Source organism: Bactrocera oleae, chromosome 6 (assembly GCF_042242935.1).
Source record: "Bactrocera oleae isolate idBacOlea1 chromosome 6, idBacOlea1, whole genome shotgun sequence".
Taxonomy (NCBI): domain Eukaryota; kingdom Metazoa; phylum Arthropoda; class Insecta; order Diptera; family Tephritidae; genus Bactrocera; species Bactrocera oleae.
This window is the reverse complement of record NC_091540.1, coordinates 37,900,308-37,927,801: the sequence shown is the minus strand read 5'-3', so window position 1 is coordinate 37,927,801 and position 27,494 is coordinate 37,900,308. Positions and strand designations below refer to the sequence as shown.

Genomic DNA, 27,494 nt, shown 5'->3' with positions numbered 1-27,494 from the left:
CCGATGACAATGTCTGTGTTGTTAACTTTAATTTTAATGAATACTTGTTCCAGGGTGTTGTCGTTTATGACAATCAGCTCAGATTGATTAGAACGCTTTACTGCGATGAAAACTCCTCCTCCACGTCCAAGACCACTGACCATAGGATCCCTATCTTTTCGATAGATGTTGTCAGACCTGTCGACAACCTCACCATCAGCTATTGACGTTTGGAGCCATGTTTCTGTAATGCATAAGACATCTGATTGACTACTAGCTGAGGCTGTTAAAAATTTGCTTAATTTAGTTCTGAGACCTCTCATGTTCTGATAGTACAACTGTAGAGTTACGGGTTGTTTTTTTTCTCGCGGAACGTGCGAAAATTTTTGTCGACAATCTATGGTATTCCATGTACATATTTAAATATTTTATTAGACGTACCGTCTTCTGCCAGTGAATCTAATTAGAGCGAAGATTCTTGAAATTAGAAAGCTGTGATGGAGTTAAGTCGGATTTGAAGGCTATGCGTGAATTATCCGGTACCTTTGTTTTCAAGATGGTCCTAGCTTCACCTACTGATGTCGTTTTGACGTTCGGGATTTTGGCTGAGAGATCTGGAGGTAATATCGTTGACAGTGCAGCACGATCATCCTCCAAACGCTCCTGTCCAGTAGCCTTGTTGGACTCAGTAATCCCCAACAAGATGACATTTGCTTCGCGCCTTTTACGCTCATTTATCTCAGCTATGACGTCTTCAATCATAAGATCAATATGCTTACCAAGTAATTTATCGATTTTATCAGTGATGGAATCCATAACAATGTCGGATTCATCAATGTCGTCCAGCATGTCCTCAGATACAATTACGCTTGATTCAGATGCACATTGTAAACACTTTCATTTCAGTACTCCACTTCTTATTTCATTGGCCAGCTTGGAGAATTCATCTTTTGTAAGCGTTTTGTTTTTCACAAATACTACATTGAATACTAGATGTACCTTTAATGTGCTCATTACACTTGAGGCAGTTAAGTTTGGTTATACCTGTGTTGTTGCGTAGAGGCATGATGCTTACTTAATATTTCTTGCGATAAACGATAGCTCGGGTGATGTATATACTTATTTTGAGCAATAACATTTTATCATTACCTTTAATACAATTTTGCGCATAACTGATTAAATAAACAATAAATAATTCAATTAACTTAGACTGAGTTGTTTATTATACGTTTAGTCACCCCCCCTCTAGCAGCATTTTTTATGTTGGAAAATCTTAATTTTATCATCAATTTCTTATATGCGATATGCAAATATGTATATAAAAATGTAAAATAATATAAGGTGAGAAATTTGTCCAACTCAAGTTGCGAACTCGTATCGCCCATGTAAGCGGAATGAAAATTTGGCGATCATGAGCACCGAAAGAGTCTTAGTGTAAACGCAATCTAAGTAAATATGAATACTGGGAACAACATACTTTTCTATTTTGGTATTGCCACGCAATTTTTGTTTAGATGCCATTGTTTTTTTGAAATTCAAATTTAAAAAATTAAAACTATTACGTATGTATATAATAAATAATATATAATTAATTTTTACAGTTTGTCAACTTATTTATTTAATTCAACTTAGTTTTTAATTAAAACACATATACTTACAAAAAACCGTCCCGTTAATTTATAAATCCAACAAATTTATAACAAATTCGGATAATTTTTCTAAAACCAAATTAACGAAGATAATGTTGCCATATGGAACTATGAGGCTAATTTTTTGAATGGAAATATTCTTGAACATATAATATATGGTTGCTATAACAATTGTTATTTAGAGACTATTATTTCTTAGTAGATATTTCCTGGGAAAATGCTAAAGATATTATATGTGAAAATAAAACTCTTCATTCGGATTGTGTTGTAAGCATATTTTTTAAACCAATTTCTGAAAACTGCTTATGAAAAAATTTTAATGTATGTATAGGTATATTAAGAATTATTTTCACAATCATATTTAATGGACTTTTCTAAAGTACTTAATGAATTAGTAACTATACGAGATACTTGTATTATATTTTGACTTTTTTCCTCCATCCGTGATTTTAAGGGTAAATTTTTTACGAACTGTTGGAATATCATATGGCAACGATTGAATGAAGCAACAGTGGTCACAAACTGGCATTTGACGAATTGGACAACAACAAAGGTTGTAAACAGTACCAAATGAATGGGGACGTCAGCAAGGCGGTAATAAATCTGTTTGGCTATGCACAATAGCATTTTTAAAAAGAAAATTATTACTGCTATCTAATGATTGTTATGTATTGGTGAAGCTCTGATAACACATTTAAATAAGTACACAAAGAAGTATATTAAACGTTGGTAAAAGTTTGAGGTAAAGAAGCTCAATAACAAAGCAAACGAACATATGGAAACCGACTGCCACAACCGTGACTAATGTCAATACCTGAATTTTTCACCTGATCAAAACTTGTGGTATCATTTACGGATAAAAACTGAATACTTTATTGAAATATTTGTCGGACGCAAAAACTCATTTTGTGAATCAGTAATGACCCAACCGCGTTATGAGCTTTTAAGCAGCGGTAGTAAACAAGATGATGTAAACCAAAGCGGCCTATCACGACGTACTACTTTTGGGCCACATTATGATGAGGAAGATGACGAAAATGAGGAGATCGAGCTGAGTACTGAGCATCGAATAAGATATGAAAGTGATGACGAAGAAGAAGATTGCTACATAAATGGACATTTAGCCGGTAATACCGTTAACCGGGATAATGTGCACAATGAATCTGGAGGAGTGGCGGGTTCACCGAATACAGACCTTCTGCCAGGATCTCGCTTATTGCAAATGGCAGTCGGAACAGTTATACTTATTCTTATTTATTTAGTGCTTTCTATAGGTTTAATTTTTTACCAACAAAAGTTAATTAAGGTATGTGTCGGAGTTAAATATTTTGAAGCACTATCTTAAATTGTATTTACACCTCATTTTAGAAACTTCAATTTCCTATGACCATCGTTGCTTACCATTTAGTATTGAAATTTCTTCTTTCTGCTATTGTACGAACAATTTATAAATTATGTGTTGGAAAAACGAGAGTAAAATTAGATTTACATACAGCATGGCAAAAAATGGCACCAGCAGGTATTGCTAGTGGCATTGACATAGGCTTTTCAAATTGGGGCCTAGGACTAGTACCCATCTCGTTATATACAATGACTAAATCTTCGACTATTGTTTTTATACTTATATTTGCAATAATGCTTGGACTGGAAAAGAAGGTATTCTGTAAATTTAAAAACTTGAATCAAATTAATTCAATAAGACTTTTTAATTACAGAATAGTTTCCTCATATTTATTGTCGGCCTTATTGCTACAGGACTTTTTATGTTCACCTACGAATCCGCAGATTTTAATACACTCGGCTTTATATTTCTGCTCTTGGCTTCTTTGAGCAGCGGCATCCGATGGAGCTTTGCGCAGTTTGTTATGCAGAAGTCTAAGTTAGGTCTGCACAACCCAATCGATATGATATATTACATGCAACCATGGATGATCGCCTCAGTCCTACCATTCTTAATAACATTTGAAGGTAAATATAGTCTAATTAAATTAACATGCAACTGCAACTGCAATCAGTTAAGTTACTGTTTTCTTATAGCTAACAAGCTGTATAACATTGATCTATACAAATTATCTAATGACGAGATTATACGGAATGTGTTTTATATCACATTTGGTGCGGTACTAGCTTTTTTAATGGAATGTAGCGAATATTTAGTTCTTTCAAAAACTTCTGGTTTAACACTTTCAATTGCTGGAATTTTCAAGGTAATTTACTTCACAAATTACATAGAAATGCGTATTTAATACAGACATATATTTTTTATTATAATATTTTTAGGATATTTGCCAACTTGCCCTAGGGGTGGAGTTGAATGGTGACCAATTAAGTTTGATAAACGTTCTTGGATTAGTCGTCTGCTTAGCTGGTATTTGCATGCATTTGTTGCACAAATATTTAACTCTTACAAAAATAGAATCCCTTGAAATGGGTGAAGAGGAGGGTGAATTACGATTCAATGAAACTTCCATAAGTTCCACTGCGAATAGTAACAACCATCAGACCAGCGGCAATGCCGGCCCCGGTGGGAATGTATTATCTACCGTATTGCAAAAGAAGCATTCCTCCCAAACCATTCCACTACTTGAACAAAGCGACTCTGATGACTCTAACAATGACAATGAACGAAGCGCCTCGGATGTTATATTCGATGTGTTGAAACGGAGAGATATGCAACGATAAGAATTCGCTAAAATATTTTTTTATTAAGTAGTATTATAAAAATTTTTAAACTGGCTGATAGGCTAGAAAATGTAAATGTTGTATAAATCATTCCTCGACTATCTTATGAGTAAATATTCTACTCTTCAAACTGTGAAAATAAATTTTAGCAAATAAGTGAAATTTCGATCCATCAAAATTTTTATTGGGAGTAAATTCAGATATGTTTATACATATGAATGTGTATGTAGATATGTATTTGCTTGAAGAAAGCAGAGTATAAAGTACCTTAAAATCTTTCGATATTTTAAAAGTCATAGTAGTTATGGTCATATACAGTTAAAAAATAGTGGTAGTTATATAAATGAAAATTCGTTTATTGATCTTAAGTTTGTCTAACAAAATAAGAACACACTACTTTCAGTTTGCAAACCCCCTGCACTTTCCCTAATATGATAGCTCAGGAATAAGTAATCAAGTTTAGATATATGCAATCTTTAGACGAAAGTGTAAAAATCTTACCAACTATTACAAGTATGTATGCATACACCTTATTTTTCACTCTTGTTTAATTTATTGAAATATACTTGGATTACAAACTAGAGATCTATACTGCACATTGCAGTAACGACCAAATATGTTAAACTAACAAAACAAGAATATTCGATATATGTAAGAATATTTGCAAATTAATCGAAATTAAATTGGTATCTTAGTAAGAAGTACTACTGCAGACAATTGGTATACAAATTTAATGCCTCCTCCGTTTCACAATTTTTTTCTGCGTTTTATTAGAATAGAATATTGGGCGTTTGCACACAAACCTTGCTCTTCGACAATATTCTCATTAAGATTTGTTGAATGTCTCCTCTTACCCAGTAGTAGTGAACAGTTATCAATTTCTTCAACATCGATATTACTTTCATTTTCCGATGATTCAGATTTCGTATCGCATATAGATACAAAACCAGACTCTGGACTATCGCAAACAGCTCCTCCACTGTTTGATATTTTAGCCGCAGCGTAAAACATTGCTTGCACTTTACTTATATGTAAATTATATAATGCAATTATAGCATTCATACAGGGTGTAATTACTTCTACCGGACATGCGGTTATCTTTACAAGGTAGGGTGTCCATGTAGGCCGTATAAATGAGAGATGCCGCACTGCAGCAATGCAGGAAGCAGCTACTATCGAAGGACGAGCATTCACAAACTTGATACCTGTAATATAAAATTGATCTGAACAAAGTAGAATTTTATTGAATTTTTGGAGAACATACAACTCAAAGACTCATCTACAAGATTAAACAATAACTTGCTTAATTCCGTAGCCATTTCTTTATAAGTCCGGTAAAATGGTGGAATTATGTCAGTTGATGTATGACTCCATAATTCCATTGGCGTGTTTAGAGCGGAGTATTTAAATAAACCCCCATGCCAATTATGTAAATAAAGATGGTAATCGTCGAGTGTAATTATGTGGCTTGCGAAGTATTCCGCAAATGTAGCCACAGTGGGTCGGATCAAATCAAAGTGAAACAACATTAAAACTTTCATTTCAGCTTGACGAAACTCCTCCAAAGTATATATATCTCCAACAAGCTTATTCAGGTCAACAAATTTAGGTGCATTAACGTCAGCTTCTTCAATTTTAGCAGCAATAATTAAGCACGTTAATGCTGTTAGATTTAATTTTTCGCTTCGAATAGTATAGTTATCCATAAACCCATCAAGCAAGTAAAGCGCTGAAATAAATAGTTAAAACGAGTATGAATTTATAAAATGCAAATTATTTAGCATAGTTGCTAACAATATGTAGATATGTGCGAACTTATTACAAACAAAAAATGTTAACTTGGGCTGGGTTATAAAAAAGTCTATATCTTGATATTGATCGGCCAGTTTTTATGGCAACTATAGGCTATCGAAGTCCAATCTGAACAATTTCTGCGAAGATTGTACCCTTGCATTAGATAATAAATTTTGTAAAGATATCTGGTCAAATCAACACGGACATGTATTTGATCGTTAAGTTTGTATGGCAGCTATATGCTATAGTGGTCCAATACCGTTCCGATAAATGAACTTCTTGGGGTGAAAAGGACGTGTGCGGCTCAACTCATCATGCTGATGTTTTATATATGTATATATTTTATAGGATCTCCTCCGTTTCGTTCAAAGTGTAACAAACTTCGTGGCAAACTTAATATACTATGTTCAGGGTATAAAGTTTATTGAATGTAAATATATTTACAAATACTTCTTTACTAAATCATTTAAGTTTTTTTTTAAATTTAAAATTTGCAATTAATTTCTCACCTAAATGTAAAGTTGTACGGGAGAGTGTATGCAGTTCCGCAGCCACCTTTAACAACCGCAACATTTCTTCTCTGAAAGTGCATTGCTTTGATTGAAATCCCAAAACAATTCGTCGTAACTCAGTCTCACGTAATGTTTGGAATATGTCGTCCGAGTAATCACATAACCAGTGTGATATTTCAGTGCGCTATAAAATACCTATATCGTCAATTCTTTACTTTTGCACAAATTGTGGTCACATTACCTGGTTAGCAAACGATTCGATGGGATTTGATAATTGAGGGAACATGGGTACATCCAAAGTTGTAGTTCCCATTTCTGGCAAGGTAACATCAACTCCATAATTAGTTAGAGGAATAACCGGTGAATGACAAAAGAAGTTAGAATAACCACAACCGAACGTGTTTGGTGATTTATTACTTTCCATTTCCCGTCCACCAGTTTTATTTACATATATTTTTTAAATATCGCATTTCTAAATTCCGCTTATGAACATATTTATATAAAAATGTGAATTCTTAAATTTGACAAGCGGTTCCATTAACGGTTATCTGCAATGGCTTTTATTCGACGCTTTTGCTATTGACAGTGTGTTGTTGTCAATTTTGCAGGGTTTCTATTTTTTGTAAAAAGTATGGTTTACAGGCAATAAGGACTAAATACATCCATTAAACCTTCATGTTTACCGATTTTTCTTGAATAAAATTGTGTTCATAAAAATATTAAGAAACACATATTCATAAAAAAAAATTTGTTTTTAACATTTTTAATAACAACTCAAACGTACTAGCTTATTAAAGTAAAATTTATTATTGCATAGATTTATACACAAGAATGAACTATAACTGACGTGTCAAGTCCATCTTGTTAATTTTAAGCATATTACGTAAACATCTATATGTACATATGTGCATTTAAATATATTTTTCCATTTCATTCCGTGAAATATGTAAATTAAAAAATGGCAAATTATCTTAAAAATCTTTTTTTACACAAAATTCAAAAGTAACAATGTTTTTAACTCGACATTTAATTTTCAGGCTTTCCATATTTCTGCTTTTTATGGAATTTCTTCGGGTTGATTCCATATGCTTTTAGACGTTCGTCGCTAATGTTTACATCATTCTTGGAAACCTTGTTACTTAAATCAAATTTCTTTGAATTCGGTCTAAATTTCTTTTGCTGTATTTTGTTGGATCCAATCCGAGTACTCTGCTTCGAGTTTGCTTGACCATTATCATTTCTTTTATTATTTGGTCTAAAAGGGTTTGGTTTATTTGGGTTACTTGATTTGGCTTTAACAAGCGCTGAGTTACTAAATGCTTTCGCAATAGAGGTAGTTTTATTTGTCGAAGAAGATTGCTTATCATCAGTGGATTTAAATGGGTTAGGTTTATTGTCTTTTAATTCACTTGGCAATTGGTTGTTAAAATTCTGATGAGCCGACTTCATTTCTTGCGCAACATCAATATTGCTAGCTTTAGATTTACGTTTTTTACGCTTCTTTTTACTATTAATTTGTGTATCTTCATTAATTTCTACGCCTTTATCAACATTCGACTTTGAATCATTTAACTTAAGTTTCTTGACTGGAATATCTTCACTATCGTTGGTGCTAGATGATTGGTTGTTTACCTCTTGTGCTTGAACTTTGCGCTTAGCTTCATTCCCTATTTTACCGATTTCGGCATTGTTCACTTGATCTTTGTCAGTGGATTCAGAATTTGACTGTGCATTTATTATATCGTCCTCAGCGCCTTCATCATCCGACCTGTGACCATAAATGGTTACGGAAATTTTGTATAATGTATGTAAATAAATAGAAATTATGGGTTTATACATACTCTTCGCCATATAAGCTTTTAAATATTTTTCGTTTAAGTGCTTCATTTTTGGCTTTCAGTTTATATAATCTTTGATCCTTTTTTTCCAAGTGTTCTGGTCGGATCTGAATGGTTTTCTTTAAGCTTGCCCATTGATTAAGTTCTTTATTTTTAGCTAATAGTATCTAAAGGAGGAAAAAATTTAATAACATAATATATGTAGCTAGTCTTTATGGTCTTTACCTCTTCTATGGTAAGACCAAAATCGTTTGGCGTTGTTTCTATATACTTAAAACGGCATGGAAGGTCACCAATCATGTCTTCACAATCTAACTTATAATATTCATCCATATATTCCTCATAGGTTTTCTCATCGACTGGATCAAACACTGGTTTTTCGGCCTTAATCATTTCCATAAATTGGGTTTTTCGACCTTTACGACCTTTTCTCTTTTTTGTATTTTCAATAAGTTCTTTTTGCAATTGTTCCTTAGCCGCCTTAGAGTCATAATCACAATCCATGTTGAAGTCTTCATCTTCACAATGAGTATCATTATAATATTTGTTGTCTTCAATATTAGGATCATAGTTGTCCCAGTCTTCTACTTTTAATTCCTCAATATCTGATGGACATTCTGGTTTTTCCTCGCCTTCGTCCACTTGATAATATTCTTCATTAAATATTTCTTGCATTCGTCGATCATGTGCTTCTGGGTCAAAGTCTTCCTCGAGTTCCTCATCTTTAAAGCCAAGTTCTTCATTGCCGGTTACCATTTTAATTTTTTGTATTTTCTCCTCAATTTCTTTTCGCTTCATATCTTTAACTAATTCTAACTCTTTCATTTTCTGTTCCTTTTCAAACTTTTTGCGTTCTTTTATTTCTTGTCTTTTTTGTTTCCTTCGATCGTCTGTTTGACGGACGGATTGTTCAATAGTTCTAGGATAGCGTTTTACGAACTCAGCATCTGGTTCTTCGAAACGAAAATTATATTTTTGTTCGAATTCTGCTTGCTTTTCAAGTTCCTGTTCGTCCTCCGATAATGGTTGATTATCACCAACGATTTCATCATAAGTGGGAATATCTGTAGACTTAGTGTTTGCATAACTACAAAGAATTGAAATATTATTATCAATTTATGTTCTTATGAGGTATGTTTACCCTTTATTCAAAATATAATCACGTAAGAAACGTTCACTTTGTGGTAAGTTGTTGCTGTTCCAGTAGTTTTTAAGCGGTTTTAAGGATTCTTTGATTGGGTCTTCTAAGTCGTCCTTTTGTCCAGCCAACCATTTCAAGTAATCCGCCTCTTCTTTTTCTTGCTCATCTTTCGTTTTATTTCTTTTTTTGAAAATACCTCCAAATGCATCTTCATTACCTTCGTCGTCGTCTGAATCGTTTTTATTTACTACATTCTTAAATTCTTCTTTCAGTTTCCGCTCCTCTTCGGCGAACGTTGGTGAGGCTGTCCGTTTTGAGATATCTTCTTCAGAATCTATTTATTAAAAAAACGTAGCATTAAGCCAAAAAATTGATAGATATTATGGTTATGTATATACCATCTTCAAATATTCCGCCATTGTCTAAAATAACTTGACGTTCATAGTCCTTTAATGTTACTGGTTTATGTTTTTCATTTTTTGTCACATTTTTCTCATCTTCAGCGTCACTGTTATCTTCATTTAATGATCGAAAAAATTGTGTGCTTTTATCATATATTGTTGGATCCTTATTTTTTAATGACGACAGAGTTTTGAGGAATTCTTTATCGAATTTTATGTCGACTTTTTCATCATCTTCTGACGAAGGCTCACTATCACTTGTTGATTCGGAATCGTTAACATCATATCCACGATCCTTGACTATAAGTCGTGTAAAATCAATGAATACTTCTTCGAGAAAACAAGTTACTTACATTTCTTTAATAACTCCTTTTTACGGAAACTATTGTAAGACTTTGCATACTCCTTATTGGTGCTTATTTGGAGATCCTCTTCATCACTTTCATCTGATCCCTCAAACAATTTTCTATTCATCCTGGCTGTAAGTATATTATTTTCTTTTCCGAATATATTACATTGAAGGAAAGCAAAACATTCAAAATTTTTTTCTTTCGCATGTGCTTCATCAAACGTCAAACACTATAAACTGCTTTACCATTAATTTCACTAATTTTTGTTGAGGTTTTTAATAAGTTTTGGAGCAGTTGAAGGCACTGATCATTAGCTGATTAATTAATATATCTTATAGGCAGATGACGTCTTAATTCAAATATCATATTAATTTGCCAATGTGGTTTTCGTCATTACATGTTTGAAGATAACAGTAAAGTTCGAAGAAAATAAAACATTCAAGATAATATACAAACTAATTTATTGTTCATAACATAAACTTTTTGTATTAATTATTAATCAGTAATAATCAGTAATTTTATGGCTTATAAGTACTTCTTAAAATTTTAGCGGTAACACAGGCTTATTTCTTCTCCAGTGGTAACGAAGTCACTTTTATCGATATACATTGTTTGATAAACAGCTGTAATTTAGTTTTTGAGAATACATATTATTGAAATATACATTTTGTAAAAAGAGAATTAATTAGGGTGAAGGGAATTTAAAAAGTAACAAATTAAAAATATAGGCATGGCAGATATAGAGGATAATTCCATAACTGAGAAAGACAATTCAAAGAGTGCGTTTTAAATTATGCCCAGAGTACTGTTAAACTTGATAATTATTGAAATATTTTTTAGTCTGTATACTACTTAATGCTACAGGGAATGTTCCGATAATCAAAAAACGCAAGTGGACAGTAGATCCTAATAAAACTGTAAGTTGGATACAGAAGTTTATACACCAATATTTAAAACTAGATGCAAATGAACAGATCGTAAGCTCTCCATATCACAGAAAAAAATCTCTTAAAGTTAACGAATAATGTTTTTTAGTTTCTTTATGTGAATCAGACATTTGCTCCTGCACCGGACCAAATTATAAAAAATCTCTATGAATGCCATGGAACTAATGGGAAACTTGTTCTTTATTATTGCAAGAACCAGGCTTGGGGTTGAAAAATCAATACAATATAGATGGACTATCGTAGTCTGTGTTATGTACATATTATAATTACAATGAGTGTATCTATATCTAGTAATATATGTAATGTATAATTAATTTTTATATGAATAAAAAAATTCGTTTAAGAGCCACAAATTGCTTTTATTTTAACTACCAATTGGATCAGTACGTCGTACAGTTAATCACCGTTTTTTACAAAAAAAAACGATTTAAAAAATTTAATTTCCTCTTATTGATTCCAAATGATCGGCAGCCTCTTTAGAAATTCTATGATATTTGGCGATGGCAGGTCTGTAATAATAGGCTTTGTAATCGTTGCGTTCAGCCATTTTTTCATGCACTTCTTTCTCAAGTTGTCTAGAAAGTTAATGAATATGATATTTGCATTAAAATAATGTATATTATTTCTCTTACCTTATCATAGCTTTCTCATTTTCTTCATAAATATGGTGCAATGCTTTTTCGTATTCTTGTTGTGGAGAAGGATAGATGTAACGAGCAATAAAGCGAGAAATTGGGTGCTGAAACATTAAAATATTATAATGTTACTTTCGTATTCTTTCAGGTACGTTCATACTATATTTTTTCATCGCTTTTCATATTAGAAATAAATTAAATTGTTACTACATCTGTGAAAAACTAACCTTATGATATTCCCAATGTTTGGGTTCGTAGCCTTCTGGAATCTCGGTCAGCTGAGCTGGGCCAATGAAAATGTTGGTATACAAAACAATTCCTGTAATAGGAATAAGACCGATCATAACGTAAAAGTGCAACAAATCTTTGAATTTGTTCCACTGGAATCGAGAAGGCTGTATTGTAAACTGATGGTGGTCATGTCCGGATTTCCGTATCTGCTGCTGAACGGCTAAAATATTTACAATTGTATAAGGAAATCGTTTTTTGTAAATAGAATATGAGTTGCGTAATATATATGGCTAAAACCGCCACATTTTTTTTAGTATGATTACTCACCATTTCGGCAAACTGGTGACTGTAAAATGTTCCGATATTGTGATAAAGCCGTCAATGGACGTGAGAAGTTGCTCCAAGACACCATTTTTTAGGTTTTGCAGAAAAAACAATGTGAATAATAAAAATACCCAACTATCCGTTTAGAACAGTTGCGAGAAACGTCAATGTCAAATTTGACAGCGATGAACGAACGATTTTAGAAAGAGATAAGCAATAAAAAAAATAAAACAGAAAAGTGATATTTAACTAGCCATATTTAAAATCAATATATTTGATTTTTTAGACACAAAAATAAAAAATAGTTTATATAACTATGCATTTATTACATTTTATATATTAGTGTTGATTAGAGGATAGTGATGCAGTGCAATGGAACATAGTTAAATTTTTACAACAAATTTGTTATTTCTTTTTGTTTTCATAAGCCTACCATTAAATATATGATTGTCAATATTAGCAGAGAACGTATATCTGATATATATATATATGATATACGTCTATATATATGATATACGTTCTCTGATATTTGTTTAAATTTTCTATAATCATATTCTCGAGTTTGTACTAATAATTTATTATGGCAGTCTCGTTTGTTATATTCTTTGTGACAGTGTTTTTGGTCGGTATAGCAGTTCTAAAAACGAACAGGTCGATTGGCTTACAGCCAAGTACTATTTTTCGTGGCATTAACTTTTACGGGCGTGCTTATATTCTTAGTCAAAATTAAAATTTTTAATATTGTTGCTTAAAATTCTATAACTAAGCATCATGTACAGCGGAGAAGATTATGGAAATGCTGTGAGTAAATTTGTTCATTAAAATAGTTGCAATAGCACAACGCCTTGTTTTAAATTTTTTAACATAACCATACTTTCTGGTTGTGGTGACAACAATCCACCGATTATCCATTTTTATATTACCCATTTACTTTTTTGTTGATTTTAGGATTACTATGACGATTATGGACACACCGGTGATCCGCAATTGGATATGGAATATGAACGTAGTTACTACGCCAGCCGAATGCCCGACAATGTAAAGTTTTTTCTTCAAAACTTCTGTCAAGCCATTAAAGAGGGTGTACTATTTGATATACAAAATATGTATGAGAATACGTTTCCACAAATTAGTGACCATCACTTCGATAAAAGCGCTTGGCCTGAAGAACAAGAAGTAGCATCGATTGTAGATAACGATAAAGTTTTCTTAATTTTGTATAAGGAATTGTACTACCGTCACATTCACGCTCGTATACCCGGTGGTCCTAAGTTAGATCAACGCATAAATTCATTTTTTAATTATTGCGATTTCTTCAATCTCATAATTTCATCACAAAATCCAGTATCATTGGAGTTACCCGATATCTGGCTGTGGGAATTAGTTGATGAATTCGTATACCAATTCCAAAACTTTGCGCAATACAGGTAGTTTAACATTAAGGTTCTCAAGTTTCATTTGTTATTATAACGTGAGCTATTTTATAGAGCGCGTCTTACTGATAAGACACAGGAAGAGATTCAACAACTTTGCGTTAATCATAGTAATGTTTGGAGTATACTTTGCATATTGAACGTTCTGCACTCTCTGGTGGACATTTCAAACATTAAGAAACAGCTTGAAGCAATTTCTCAAGGAAACGATCCCCAAACTGTTGCTGGAGAGTTTGGTGAATTATCGTTTTATAAAATGTTGGGATATTTCTCTCTGGTAGGCCTTTTGCGCGTACATTCACTATTGGGAGATTATTATCAAGCCATTAAAGTACTGGAGCCAATCGAAATCCATAAAAAATCCCAGTATTCCCATATACCTGCATGCCAAATTTCAACTTCATACTATGTTGGATTCGCATACATGATGATGCGCCGATATGCTGATGCGATTCGAACTTTCTCTGAAATCCTCTTGTATATTCAACGCACCAAGCAGTTGTACAGCACTCGCTCCTATCAAAACGATCAAATTAATAAGCAAGCTGAACAAATGTACCACTTACTGGCAATTTGCCTGGTTTTACATCCACAATGCATTGATGAGTCAATTCAACAAGTTCTTCGTGAAAAGAATTATCATGATGCTATGTTCAAAATGCAATGTGGCGATTTGGAAGTATTTAAATCTTTCTTCATCTTCGCTTGTCCACGATTCGTTAGCCCATGCCCGCCCGCCGCCGATGCTCCGATGGAGGATTACGTTAAGGATCCCATGGAACATCAATTATTGGTGTTTATGGATGAAGTGCGCCAGCAAAAGGACTTACCTACAACACGCTCATATCTCAAACTGTACACAACATTACCATTAGCCAAGTTGGCCTCATTTATCGATTCAAACGCTAGTGAAGATGACGTTTCCAAACTTCTTATTCGTTTGCTTTGTTTTAAGCATAAAATGCGTAACTTGGTTTGGACCAAGGGTTCCAGTGGTTTAGAAGGCACTTTCAAATCTGGATCAGAGGTAAATTTAATTGTAGTTATATTTCTTAACTTGGCTCGGAAAAACTTTATTTTTATTTTGTAGTTGGACTTCTATATTGATGATGATATGATCCATATAGCCGATACAAAAATTTCTCATCGTTATGGCGACTTCTTTGTCCGAAAAATAATGAAGTTTAATGATCTTAACCGTAAATTGAAGAACATCCACATTTAAATTGTGCACCAGCAAATTGTGTGTAATCATTATCTTTATTTATAGAAAAAGCGCATAAAAAACAAACGTTTGCAAATGTAATATTAGAAAATAGCAAACCTCAAATGAAATAAAATAAAGTTTGTAGAAGCGCTAATTATTTTTTTTTATTCTACAACCAAAAACTCTATGGATGTATGCATAATCCTTATTTATTAGCTTATATTTGTAGTTGTAGCGGCAGACTAATCATTTTTAGGAATGCTGCAGAGTTGAACACCTTTGCCAGATAGAAATCTTTTATTGCAAAATCTCCAAACATGTCTCAAACTCTAAATAATTCATAAGCAGGAAATGAAAATATGGAGAAAAGTATGCGACCGCATTTAATCTTAATGAATTTAGTAAGCTACCTCGAATAGGCTAACAAGTAAGAAGGGCCAAGTTCGGGTGTAACTGAACATTTTATACTCTTGCAACTTGCAAGGATTAAAGCCCGGGAAATTCTTTCAGGTACTGTCAAAATTTTATATTAAAAAATCTTGCAAAAGAATGCAATATTCATTATTCGAAGAAATTGTGAATACATTATAATCAAATTTGCTACCTTCCTGACTTGAATTAAAGACTATTAAAGCGCTAAACCACATTTTTTTACAAAATTTGTCCATTTAATTTCATTAAAATATCACATTTGACCAATCTATACGGTTTATGGTCAGGTGGAAAGACGGAAATCATTATAAGGGTTATATTGGGGACAGAGAAAGGGATGGGCTGATTGCATTAATTTGGAAATTGCTCAGGTGTACTTGAGAACGTATTTTCAAGCAATTTTTATACCCTGAACAGGGTATATTAAGTTTGCCACGAAGTTTGTAACACCCAGAAGGAAACGTCGGAGACCCTATAAAATATATATATAAATGATCAGCATGATGAGCTGAGTTGATTTAGCCAAGTCCGTCTGTCCGTCCGTCCGTCTGTATATATGCAAACTAGTTCCTAAGTTTTTAAGCTATCGATCTGAAATTTTGTACATGTCCTTTTCTCATTAAGAAGCTGAACGGCCGGTATCGGACCACTGTAGCATATAGCTGCCATACAAACTGAACAATCGGAAGCAAGTCCTTGTATAAGAAACTTTTTCATCTGACGAGGTATCTTCACGAAATTACGCATAGAATATTATTTAAAGCAATAGTGCAAGCTTCGAAGAAATTGTGCAGATCGGATGACTATAACATATAGCTGCCATATTAACTGAACGATCGGGGCAAAATTCTTGTATGGAAAACTCTTCAATTTGACGAGGTATCTTGACGAAATTTGGCATGAGTTATTTTCTAACTCAACAATATAATCTCCGAAGAAATTGTTTAGATCGGATCACTATGTCATATAGCTATCATGTAAACTGAACGATCGGAGTAAAGTGCTTGAATAGACAAACATTTTATTTTTTATTGCCGATTCACGAAATTAGATCTGAATCAAGTTATTGTAAGGAACCTTTGTACCTGTGAAGGGTATTATAGCTTCGGTGCAACCGAACTTAACGTTTTTTCACTGAACGCAAATCATTATATGTAGTACATGGGAGTTGGGGGTAGTATCGACCCGATCTATTTTAGCTAATACTATTAACATGCCACATACTAATAAAATGTTTCCTGGGTTTGATTAAGGTCCCTCACACACCATCACCAATCTACAAGTCAGCCGGATGTACGAAAATCTAAGGGAAATATTGACCCGATTCAACCCGTTTTTGACACTCAGACATACTACTATCAGGAAAGGATTCTCTTTGAATTTCAATCAATTTGAATCTCACACATTGACCGATATTTTCAGTAAAAAATCAACTATAGTCACTAGAGTCCACATATTTAGTACTTATGGGCTTGAACAGTTTGGGTTCGATTTCGACAATTTTTGGTCATAAGGTGGCACACTCCAAAAGCACTATTCGTGCAGTTTTTTCGCGTTATATTAGTTGGTGATTTATTTGTATACCAGAATGTGAAAAAATCAGTCTGGGTTCCTCCATTTTCGCACTGTAACATAGGAATGTCAAAAGAATGCTATCATCGAATTTTGTTGAAATCGGTCAAGTAGATCCCGATATTGTCCAACTTTTGTGTCACCTCCGATAAACCTTAATTGCATTAGTGTATGTGGACAATTTAAAGTCTCTGACGTGTCCATTTAGTAAGTTATAGCATTTTTAATAGTTTTTATCAAAACCGTTAAATGGGGAGTGGGTGGGGTTATCACCCGATTTCACTGTCGGTAGGACTAAAACGATTTGCTTTGTGTGAACTATGTAGAAACATGTTGCACGAGTATAAAAATTTACTCCGACTTAAAACAGTTTATTATTTTCCAATGAATGAATGTTGTATATGTGATTAAAAGTACTATTTAAACAAAAAGAAATTAAAATTTTTACATACATTTTCTTTGGTTATACGAATTTAAAATAGTAATTATATTTGAATAGAAATAAGCTTACAAAAACTATATATATTTTTAAAATGGTACACACATCAGCAATCCCTAAGCCAACAACCTTTCAAAAAAAAAAAAACAAGTTTACTAGAATTTAATGTGATTTGTATTTAAAGAAAAATACACTTAACTTTCGACATAAAAACTGTTGCTCATACCTTCACTCTACACTTTTCTTTTTATTTTGGCATTTTGCTGCAGTTTCTTGTACATCCTGTGAATATGGTATTTAAAAGTGCACTCACTCATTACTTAAACTCTTTTTAGTGATTAAATGGGGATTTCTTAAAATTCTCTTAAATGTTTAAGCTTAAAACTATATATGATGAAATCTTATTTCAATTAGTATATAATACAAATCTGTGCACCGACAAACTTAAAGTCGGGTGCTATTCGTTAAAAATATACGAAAATACACAGTTCCATTAACTTTTGCGCGTTGTGCAGCACTCATTCACTTCCTGGTTCAGCCGATGGGTGTATGACGTTGATTGACATCGATCAGATAAATGTCCTTGTGATTTTGCAATACAAAATCAATAAATGCATTTATCGGTCGGATATCCTCCAAGGTGGTGTTGTTCCTGTTCGACCATAAAAAGTTCGGACCGAATACAATAGCTAAATTTGACGACGTCATTTTGTTTAGATCCTCACATTCCATCACCTGTGGAGACAATATATTGCATAAGCAAAACGAGACGAGAAAATATTAGAATTTAAGACTTACGCGGACTAGAAATTCGACTAAGTATTTAAAAAGCTCATAGTTTTCTTCAGGTAGTTTTTCCCTAATAAGCTGCGTCACATTACGAGAGCGTTCCTCCTTTTGCCAATCTGATAAATTAACAAAACACAATACATACATATATATAAATAAACTTTTAAATACATTCAGCATATTCGTTTACCCAGGAAACTAGTGATGTCATCGTACAACTCGAATGTAAGTAGTGGCTCACTTAGATCCCGCAAGAAGCTTTTCAGCAAGCCAGCAATGACGTGAACATTAACATTTGACAAGTCCACATCTTCTCCCCTATTAACTCGCTCTTTTAATGCAATTATCTCGGAATGATTTCCTGAACGGCGAAATATACCCTCTGTGTCGATCATGCCTGTGATGGACAGAGAATCGACGCATTTTCGTACTATTGGTGGTATGGAGTTGAGACATGGGCTATTGGATACGATGAATTTGAGAGGTGCGCCAAACTGCACTGTGTTGGCCATTTGTTTTGCTATGTTGTTGTTCCCTCCACCGTATCCGTATACAAAGCTAGACGAGGTGCCTTTACTGCGAAATAATTGCTCGTCGAAATCGCATACGCTATCGGGTACCTTTATTTTTGATAGACCCAATGCTTGGCGTAATTCATCTAAACTGGAAATATATACGAGTTTTTGTCGAAACTTGCCGCTAATAAATGGGCTAAAAAATTTCCAAATAAAACGAATAAATAATGTAGGATGGACTACATATAGATTTTTGAGATTTTTTCGAAAATTGCGGTCTAATTCTTTATAAGAATTCCAAAGCAATTGAGCCGATGGTTTGCTATGTTCCCTTAGACCTTGATGAAAATATACGAGAATATAATCATTCTCTACAAATGGTTCAATTTCTTTTATAACATCACTAAAGTAGAGAAATATAATTAAAAATATGATTTTAAGGAACCAGAAAACACAAAATACGAACCAGATAAATTTTTCCATTTGAGATTTCTCAGGAAACCGTGATGCATAAATTGCAAATATATGCCTACCCTGCTTGTCAGTGCCAAGAAAATCGCATCTGTTTTTAACGCTAACAATAGCTTCCGACTGTTCCTAAATATGTGCAGAACTATATATTTTTGTAACTTATTTTTATTATATTTTAACTAACCTCCCTTAACTGATCGAAATCGTCTTCTAGCGGATTCACTATCTCTGCAGGCTCGATGTCTTCGTCTGAAAGTAATTTATATGTTTTATTTATACATTTGTTCCTTATACAAATATGTTACTTGGCTTACCTTCCGCTAATACGAAATCGTCAACCATAACATCTTCTAAAATAAAATAAATATTTTAGTACCAATCACAACTTATCAAATGCGAACATTTGAACAATTTTCAATTGTAATTGTTATCATTGCATTTGTGCACTAATTTCATAAACAGTATATATTCATATAAAATAATTACATTTGCCGAATATCAAATGTCCACAATTTTTATTAAAGTAAATGGAATACATACTTTGCAACGGTGGTGGCGATAGTAATTCTGTATCGTCAAACTCCAATTTAGGTTCAAAATCATGCAAGTCTGACAAGCTCGGCTGAGGCTCTTCGGAGTTTTCCACCACCGGATTTATTGCTGGTCCTGCGGGGATAAAATAACAAATTATTTCCAAAATCAATTATATGTAATTATATGACATACTAATCTTACAATTAATTTTTAGCCTTTAAGCGGCAAGAAAATTGTTTTGATGATTAATAATGAAGAGAAAGTTGATCATTTAATGTATTTCTTAAATAGTTTTTAAAAAATATCAGGCAACATTATTAAACGTGTACAACAAATTTGAAAAAGGACAACTGTTAAACTATTTATTTTGATAACCACAACATGCAGCAAATAATTATGTTTATAATGAAATTTTAATTTCTAAGCAAATATAAGTAATCAGACAAAATACAAGTCAAAATCGTATGTTAACTTATATACATAAATAGCCCCAAATTTGATACGCAACATTTAGAGCTAATGTATACAAGAAATATAACCAAAATGTGGATGAGATTGAGCTATAAAATTTTTATACCGACAGTTATCTGTTTTTAATACATATATACATTTAAAAAGTAAATTTTTTGGTCATGCTCTTAAATTAACATTTCATCTAAGTTATATACTTACCAGGCAGGCGAGAGGTTGTATGGACATTTCCTAACGTAATATCCATTGCCCAAGGCTTTTGTGTCACAGATTTATTATTTATGCTGTATGTATTTTTATAAAAGTTGAAATAGTGCTCTTGTATCTGTACCTATTTTGGAATCCTAAAAGAAACAGAAGAAAATATAAAAGTGGTCAAAACAATGAAAAATATGAATGAGAATGTGTGTAAAAAAAATTACTAACATAATTGAAAGCAAAGTACACTTGTTAGGTTTGGGTGATAAGCGTTAGATAAGTTTTCAACTGTGTCAGATACTCATATACATTGCAAGTATTGTATATTAGAATATGATGAATGATCGAAGCTAATTTTGCCATTTATTATATATTGAAATAAAGCATTTCTTTAATCCATGACGTCATACTATATTGCAGGGAAATATATAGTGAATTTTGCAAATACACTTTTTTTTTAGGATCGAGTTATTCAAGATATGAAGTGTTTACGATAACCTTTGTTGAAGTTCACTATGAGTATTGTTCGGCCTTTAAATATCTAGTCACTCGAAGCCATTAAAGAAACAGATTCACGGATATGCACTTTATGTTTTTATAGATTGCTTATCAAAACTTTGTTGTATACTATGTGTATTTTGTGTTGCTGTGGTTTTAATTATTTGGGTGTGTTGGTGCTACTTCCACCCAGGTAAGCGTCCACAATCAATGCGAGTCCAAACGAATTCAATAGCACGAATTAAAAACAAATAATTGTTATATATGCGTTGAAAATTAAAGACTATTTGTTAAAGCAGTGATTAATTTTACCTTTAACTTTTCTTGTTTTCTCTTTTATTCTGTTTAGCTTCACAACTTTTTCTACGACTTTTGCTTTATAAATTGGCGTTTAACGGGCAACAGTGTTGTTAACACTACATTTTAGGACCAATCAGAGGGCACCAATAATTTACAATTTATATAATTTCTCCACACATTTTTACGAATTAAATGTTTCCGTCAAATTTTTAGCAAAACTATTTTACAAAAATATTTCAAATATAGCTGCATATTTCGCTTGCATATATAGTTCTAATATAGTTTTCACTGTTAGTTTTGACATGGCAACTCTATTTCTGATTTGACATTTGCCAAATCCGAGCTCCCAAAATAAAATTACAGATGACCAGTGCAAATAGCAGGTGAACTGAATTGAATATTTTGTACTGAAATGGTAAATCTTGAATACATCAGTGAGATTTAATAAAAAATGAATTATGTTGCAATATTGTGTATTTTTAGGTACGCTCAATACGAATCAGTTAATAACTTAACTACAACAGAAGCTTAAATAAAGCGGCGAAATAATCTTCTTTACATATGTGAACATTGTGAACTTTGACACATTGCTTCACTTTCACTATAACGTGAGAAATATATATTATAGATATATATTACAAATAATGGCTACAAAACGACGACCTTTGCGTACGAACGCCGCCGGTCCGAGTTCCTCCAATATGAATTTTAGACCGGGTGGTCCAGATGTAAAAAGAGCGGAGGCTAAAGGTACTCGACCTACTGCGGCCCCAATTAGCGTTAGGGAGATACTTGTTATGATGGTTATGCATGCATGTAAAAAGACAATTTTCTTTGATACCAATCTAAAAGTAGCGCTATACTTGGGTAGTTTGTTCTTGGTGTCGTTGATCGGCGATTTTATACCGTTTCCAAAAACGTACTTTGCGCGTTCAGATAATTTGTTCAATGTGTACTTTGTAAAAGTTGGTTGGGGTTGGACACTAATTCTAACAGTGCCATTCCTAGCAATGACATCGTATACTTTATGTTGTGGAGACATGAAAAAAATGCTTCAGCATCATATCCCTCGAATAGTCATTGCTACGTTCTTTTGGCTGTTCTGGACTAAAATGTTTAATATAATCGAAACATCTTATGGACGTTGCACAGTGAAAGGTAAATAAAATAGTTGACTTAATAGTAATTTTTCTAAAATAAAATTTTTATTTTAGGTTTCGGAACAAAATCTGCCTGTCTGAAGGCAGGTCACTTATGGAATGGTTTTGATATATCAGGACACGCATTTATTTTAATCCATTCGAGCTTAGTTTTAATTGAAGAAGCTCGCCCCATCATTAAGTGGGAGTCCATTAAAGATTACCTTCGCAATGAAATACACGATCGAAGTATTTCCGAGCATTCAAGCACAAATCCATTAAGACATCTATCTGAAGAAGATATGCGCAATCTTCAATTACTTTATGATCGACTAACGCCAATTATACGAACATTATTTATTGGCATGGCGACCCTACAATTATTATGGGATGTAATGTTAGTTGGCACTATGCTTTATTATCATCACATGGTAGAAAAAGTAATTAGTGGCATAATTGCCATATTGACATGGTATTTTACTTACCGATTTTGGTATCGCACAAGTTTATTACCAGATCCAGCTGGTAGTGGATCATTCTTTTACCAACGAGAGAACAAAGATACTTTTGTTTATGGCAGACGCCCAACTATGACAGCAACTGGACCTACTGTCAATGTCGGAAGTCGAGGCAATATGGCGAGTGGAGCCTTCGGCGGATTGGCAGCACAACCCACATTTATGGGTATGCCACTGTATATGAATACACGGACTACGACCACGAGTGGTGGCGGCGTCCAAACTGCTGCAAACAATCACGGCGTAGATATAAACTTATAGTACTCTATGAGATTACTCATTTAATTTTAATTTGGTTGTTTGTCAAATAATTTAATGGTTCGAATTTGTTGTTTAGTATATTTTGATAGAAAGTGCGTAAAGTAAAAATGAAACCTTATGAGGCTTACTGAAATGGTAATGGTGTATTCTTTGATAATATAGATTTAAATATGTAGTGTATGTATTAGATCCCACATGACAAAAATCTTCTATTTTTCCACGTTAAACTATGGGTAAACCCATTATTAAATTTTTAACGATGTTCATTTTTAATGGTAAGAGTAAAGAGCAAGTAAATAAACCATTACCATTTTACAACTCACTTTTTATTGAGTTCCTTTATTGGTATGATTCAGATTGATGTACATACATATGTATACAATGATTTTCCGTAAGTTCAGAATTTATTATTTATGAGCAAGAGCAGCGAACATAGCCATACCCAAAAATCCTGCACCGGCACCAATTTTATAATTTGCTGGTGTATTCTGCCAGATGTCTTTGAGTATTTTAAAATTGCTCGGCATCAGTTTTTGATATGTAGGACGTTTTTTGAATCGCAGAAAATAACTTTCTACATATGGTAATTTACCATATGACCAATAGTAGTTTTCGAATCCCAACTGATAAAGCCTATGTAATAATAATCCAAAACTAACATCGGCTAAAGAATACTCGTTCGAAATCAACCATTCGCGTCCAGGATTTTCCGTGAAGTCATTGTCGATGTATCGTAAAACATTGTTGACGGCATCGAGTATTTTCTGAAATTCAACCCGAGATTGAATTAAACGTTTGCGTCTATCTTGTATATCAAGTTTGCGCAGCAGACCCGATTTATTGGTTTCGGCATCTTCGATGGATCTTTTCAATAGTTCATAAACTTTCTCATTATTTTCTGAAAATAAATAATTGAAAAAGACTAAAATGCAGTTCAATAATATTATTCTTGTATCTACATATATAATCAGACGGAAACTTATTTATATCCGGTCAAGACCGGTTACGTTGGCATCTGCGCATAAAAGATTCTCCAAAATGACATTATAAGGTTCGATCTTTGAATTTCGATGATTATTGAATATCAAAAATCGAATTTTAGCTTTCCAACATATGTACATAACATATATAACTAATAATTTTGTGTTTGCCCATGCACTCACTCAGACACGATTTACGAATTGGACCAATAAATGGCGGTTTAGGTGTCAACTTTAGATCGTCGTGGATGAAAGAGCCCAAACTTAGTGCACCTATGGGTAATTGATTGATTATGCTGTCGTAGAATTCCATTTTCTTGAATTCGTCGGCACTGTTTCCCCGAGGCTTCAATGCGCTATGGATATCTACATTAAAATCCAGATATTGTCATTTACAAGATAAGAATATCTGTAATTGATTATGTTGACTTGCCTCCTCTATATTTATTTTCCACATAACTGATAATGTGATTGGAATCTGGTATTACAAAAGTGCCATCTTGCAGCACCGGCACATCTCCCTTTGGATTGAGGTTAAGGAACCATGTAGAATACTGTTCGCCGTTAGCTAAATCAATAGCATATGGCACAAAGTCGATATTCTTCTCGTAAAGTATCAGAATAACCTTTAAAAAATATATAAGAAGATGTTTAAGAAATTACATACATATATGGAAAATAAAAAATATTACTATATTGGAGTTATAATAAAATAAGACTCAACTTAAAATGTTTATTTAAGGTGTACATACTACATACATATATAATTTGTCTAAAAATTAGTTATCATTCAAAACTGTCACTTTGGTAGTAGTAGTTTCTATCAATTAGAATATATGTAGAATATAACTTTTAATATATTATTGAGATAAAAATAGAAGTAAAGCTAAAGTAAATAAGTTTTTTTCAATACAGTACGTGGGTTTTATTGTTTATAGTTATATAAAGTTTTTGGTATTTTTTCGCACTGATTTATGTTTTTGGTATATATATTATAGTACTTGGTACATACAATCAAGAAGCACATCTAGTGTGACGGCCTAAAAATAAGGCGATTTTTGGAAATAAAAACAAATACTATATCAATTGCTTTTAATTTTAAGGGTATCTTTATATATGTATACTTTAAGAATACACAGTAAAATTTGTTTAGAAAAACATTTAATATTTTCCGAGTTACACGCGATATTCGGCGCCGCTAAAAAAAGGTTCTTTATTGTTGCGGTGATTCCAGATTTCTGTCTGGATGAAAAAAATCTCAATAGAAGATGTTATCCCAAGGTTGAAATGTTGAAAAAAGCCTGATTTCGATTTTTGATCAGATCACAAAACTGGTAGGTTTATGTACAGAAGTTGAAGGAAGGAGATTTGATTGCGATCGGAAAATTTTTCTCCGAGTATTAACTCCAGCGAATTTGAAAATTCTGGAATTTTATATACAATAAAATTATGAAGTTGAAATAAAAATGAGAGGCAGTGTTATATTTATTATTATTTTTTAATAATACAATCATGGTAGCGGGTCTAATTTACATATATACTTAACTCATTTGAATTAATAAATTTAACAAGGAATTGTATTACTCTGAGCACTTATCTCAATATTTCTCAAAGTAAATTCAATAACGGCATGCAATATGGTATATAATATTATTATACTAATTAACATCTGTACATATGTATGTATGAGTATGAGTTGCAACTCTAAATGCTAAAAAATTGTTGTCTGTGGTTTGCATTTTCAAAAGACGATTTACATACATATATGTCTGTATGTGAGCAAATGGAGATGCTGATTCTGTTCTCGAATGGAGCAAGTATCGACACTTAGAAGCAATTTGTTTCCGTTGGCTAATTGAATTTATGTAACTTCTAAGCCTGCCGGTCTTTCTCTCCAGTACTTGTAGAATATGTAAATACAATATATTAATTTGAGGCTAATTAATTTAAGTTTTAGCACGCCCAGCGACTTAGTGCTCAGTGAGTAGGTATGAAGCAATCACATGATCGACCATAATACTCACTTTTTGTGAATAGAAGTTATAGGGATGGAAGTAAAGTACTAAACTGTCGTCTTTAAATTGAGGAGCTGTAAACTCCTTCAATGCTGGTGCTGGTGCAGTTGTCGATGGATGAGTTAGCGTTGTTTGGGATGTTGCAGATCTGTCAACATTATTTTCACTCATTTTTTAATATTTTAACGGAAAGAAATTATAAAATTTATATTTCGTATACTCGTTTTATTTAAAGCGCGAATATTTATGTAATTAGTTTTGCCAGAAAAATAAAATGGTATAATAAAGACTAAGGCCAAATAAATCAAAGTTTTATCACATGCTCGACTTTAAAAATTTTTTGGTACACAATTTCTCCGTATCTATGTGTATGCATACATAGGTATGCATGTATTAACGGATGAGAACAGGTGAGTAGATCACAATGGCAAAATTGAACTGATCGCGATCGAGATTCGTTAACGACTGTCGCTGGTCGCGTTAAATTTGGCTTACATTCAAACTAAACAGAGAATTTTTAAAATTAGTTAATACCTTATATCTTTGTAGTTGTGTAAGTATAAAAACATACGAAATATTCGCGTGACGAAGGGTTGGCGAATTGGGAACAACATAACATTGGGTTCTCTCGTTAGTAAACAATTACTAAATAACCCTGAGATCTTGATCCCAGAAGAGAGCGTATGACAATTTTATAAATGATGATAAACATATTTACAGTCCAGAGAAGTTTATATACATATTTTAATAAGTGTAAACATTTCACCTAAAATAAAGTAAATTAATCTATGAATAAGAATATGATGTACATTTCAAGTTGTTATTTTGAAGTTTAAATGTGGTTATATCTTTATGTGAATATTTAAAATGAAAAAGCCAAATTAAACTTAAATTGATCTACCGTAGGAGAACGGTCAAGACAAATCTAATTCATATACGTATAAAAGCGTTTGTTTTAAATAAAATAAATCTATAAAAAAGTGCTTTCAATGAAAATTCCATTGGAGCATCATTTTAAACTCCTAAGCAATATTTTGAACTTTTTCAGCTCTACTAACCAATATGATTCAAATATTAATACAGTTTTGAATTGTTTATCTGCTACCTGGGAGAATGCAGTAACTTCCAAATTACCCAGGCGGCTTTTGTGAATATTATTTCTAAAAATAATATATCTCAAAGCTCCGGTAATAAAAAATAAAATAAACAAGTAAGGAAGGGCTAAGTTTGGGTGTAAAA

The 27,494-nt window shown here is 32.8% G+C and overlaps 9 protein-coding genes across 17 annotated transcripts; 4 read left to right on the top strand and 5 right to left on the bottom strand.

Annotated features, from left to right (window-relative positions):
* The first annotated feature begins 2,177 nt into the window (after positions 1 to 2,177).
* LOC106624997 (solute carrier family 35 member C2) lies at positions 2,178 to 4,472 on the top strand. Of its 2 annotated transcripts, XM_014244795.3 has the most exons (5): positions 2,179 to 2,934; positions 2,997 to 3,284; positions 3,344 to 3,596; positions 3,666 to 3,835; positions 3,909 to 4,472. In XM_014244795.3, exons 1-5 carry the CDS (start codon positions 2,548 to 2,550, stop codon positions 4,308 to 4,310), a joined length of 1,500 nt encoding a protein of 499 aa, XP_014100270.1. In that variant the 5' UTR covers positions 2,179 to 2,547; the 3' UTR covers positions 4,311 to 4,472. The 2 variants fall into 2 exon arrangements, with proteins under 2 accessions (XP_069967077.1, XP_014100270.1); XM_070110976.1 differs by having other exon boundaries at positions 2,178 to 2,934; positions 3,344 to 3,835.
* A 173-nt stretch (positions 4,473 to 4,645) lies between these two features.
* Positions 4,646 to 7,181, bottom strand: CycJ (Cyclin J). The gene is made up of 4 exons (XM_014244797.3): positions 6,858 to 7,181; positions 6,614 to 6,800; positions 5,575 to 6,039; positions 4,646 to 5,515 (listed from the first exon to the last, which is right to left on the bottom strand). The coding sequence occupies exons 1-4, from the start codon at positions 7,038 to 7,040 to the stop codon at positions 5,058 to 5,060; spliced, it is 1,293 nt and encodes a 430-aa protein (XP_014100272.1). The 5' UTR covers positions 7,041 to 7,181; the 3' UTR covers positions 4,646 to 5,057.
* A 219-nt stretch (positions 7,182 to 7,400) lies between these two features.
* LOC106624998 (protein KRI1 homolog) lies at positions 7,401 to 10,589 on the bottom strand. Its single transcript, XM_014244796.3, has 6 exons — positions 10,350 to 10,589; positions 9,994 to 10,296; positions 9,596 to 9,929; positions 8,680 to 9,541; positions 8,458 to 8,621; positions 7,401 to 8,384 (listed from the first exon to the last, which is right to left on the bottom strand). The coding sequence occupies exons 1-6, from the start codon at positions 10,468 to 10,470 to the stop codon at positions 7,643 to 7,645; spliced, it is 2,526 nt and encodes an 841-aa protein (XP_014100271.3). The 5' UTR covers positions 10,471 to 10,589; the 3' UTR covers positions 7,401 to 7,642.
* Positions 10,590 to 10,957: 368 nt separating this feature from the next.
* Atg12 (Autophagy-related 12) lies at positions 10,958 to 11,646 on the top strand. Its single transcript, XM_014244799.3, has 3 exons — positions 10,958 to 11,125; positions 11,187 to 11,323; positions 11,382 to 11,646. The coding sequence occupies exons 1-3, from the start codon at positions 11,077 to 11,079 to the stop codon at positions 11,502 to 11,504; spliced, it is 309 nt and encodes a 102-aa protein (XP_014100274.1). The 5' UTR covers positions 10,958 to 11,076; the 3' UTR covers positions 11,505 to 11,646.
* Positions 11,632 to 12,648, bottom strand: ND-SGDH (NADH dehydrogenase (ubiquinone) SGDH subunit). The gene is made up of 4 exons (XM_014244798.3): positions 12,487 to 12,648; positions 12,156 to 12,379; positions 11,926 to 12,032; positions 11,632 to 11,868 (listed from the first exon to the last, which is right to left on the bottom strand). Exons 1-4 carry the CDS (start codon positions 12,569 to 12,571, stop codon positions 11,730 to 11,732), a joined length of 555 nt encoding a protein of 184 aa, XP_014100273.1. The 5' UTR covers positions 12,572 to 12,648; the 3' UTR covers positions 11,632 to 11,729.
* A 445-nt stretch (positions 12,649 to 13,093) lies between these two features.
* On the top strand, positions 13,094 to 15,277 carry eIF3l (eukaryotic translation initiation factor 3 subunit l). The gene is made up of 4 exons (XM_070110974.1): positions 13,094 to 13,284; positions 13,432 to 13,910; positions 13,971 to 14,943; positions 15,007 to 15,277. The coding sequence occupies exons 1-4, from the start codon at positions 13,255 to 13,257 to the stop codon at positions 15,139 to 15,141; spliced, it is 1,617 nt and encodes a 538-aa protein (XP_069967075.1). The 5' UTR covers positions 13,094 to 13,254; the 3' UTR covers positions 15,142 to 15,277.
* A 2,285-nt stretch (positions 15,278 to 17,562) lies between these two features.
* Positions 17,563 to 21,494, bottom strand: RhoGAP68F (Rho GTPase activating protein at 68F). Of its 8 annotated transcripts, XM_036364671.2 has the most exons (10): positions 21,355 to 21,371; positions 21,043 to 21,221; positions 20,548 to 20,690; positions 19,882 to 20,007; positions 19,656 to 19,691; positions 19,526 to 19,590; positions 19,337 to 19,467; positions 18,546 to 19,273; positions 18,365 to 18,471; positions 17,563 to 18,301 (listed from the first exon to the last, which is right to left on the bottom strand). In XM_036364671.2, the coding sequence occupies exons 3-10, from the start codon at positions 20,591 to 20,593 to the stop codon at positions 18,101 to 18,103; spliced, it is 1,440 nt and encodes a 479-aa protein (XP_036220564.1). In that variant the 5' UTR covers positions 20,594 to 20,690; positions 21,043 to 21,221; positions 21,355 to 21,371; the 3' UTR covers positions 17,563 to 18,100. The 8 variants fall into 8 exon arrangements, with proteins under 8 accessions (XP_036220564.1, XP_036220578.1, XP_036220566.1 ...); XM_036364685.2 differs by lacking the exon at positions 21,043 to 21,221 and having other exon boundaries at positions 19,337 to 19,461; positions 21,355 to 21,494; XM_036364673.2 differs by lacking the exon at positions 21,043 to 21,221 and having other exon boundaries at positions 19,656 to 19,688; positions 21,355 to 21,494.
* Positions 21,495 to 21,599: 105 nt separating this feature from the next.
* On the top strand, positions 21,600 to 23,393 carry Fitm (acyl-coenzyme A diphosphatase Fitm). The gene is made up of 3 exons (XM_014244803.3): positions 21,600 to 21,757; positions 21,826 to 22,500; positions 22,557 to 23,393. The coding sequence occupies exons 2-3, from the start codon at positions 21,987 to 21,989 to the stop codon at positions 23,258 to 23,260; spliced, it is 1,218 nt and encodes a 405-aa protein (XP_014100278.3). The 5' UTR covers positions 21,600 to 21,757; positions 21,826 to 21,986; the 3' UTR covers positions 23,261 to 23,393.
* A 171-nt stretch (positions 23,394 to 23,564) lies between these two features.
* On the bottom strand, positions 23,565 to 26,741 carry Gdap1 (ganglioside induced differentiation associated protein 1). Its single transcript, XM_014244804.3, has 4 exons — positions 26,265 to 26,741; positions 24,674 to 24,866; positions 24,424 to 24,606; positions 23,565 to 24,158 (listed from the first exon to the last, which is right to left on the bottom strand). The coding sequence occupies exons 1-4, from the start codon at positions 26,424 to 26,426 to the stop codon at positions 23,668 to 23,670; spliced, it is 1,029 nt and encodes a 342-aa protein (XP_014100279.2). The 5' UTR covers positions 26,427 to 26,741; the 3' UTR covers positions 23,565 to 23,667.
* Positions 26,742 to 27,494: the final 753 nt, after the last annotated feature.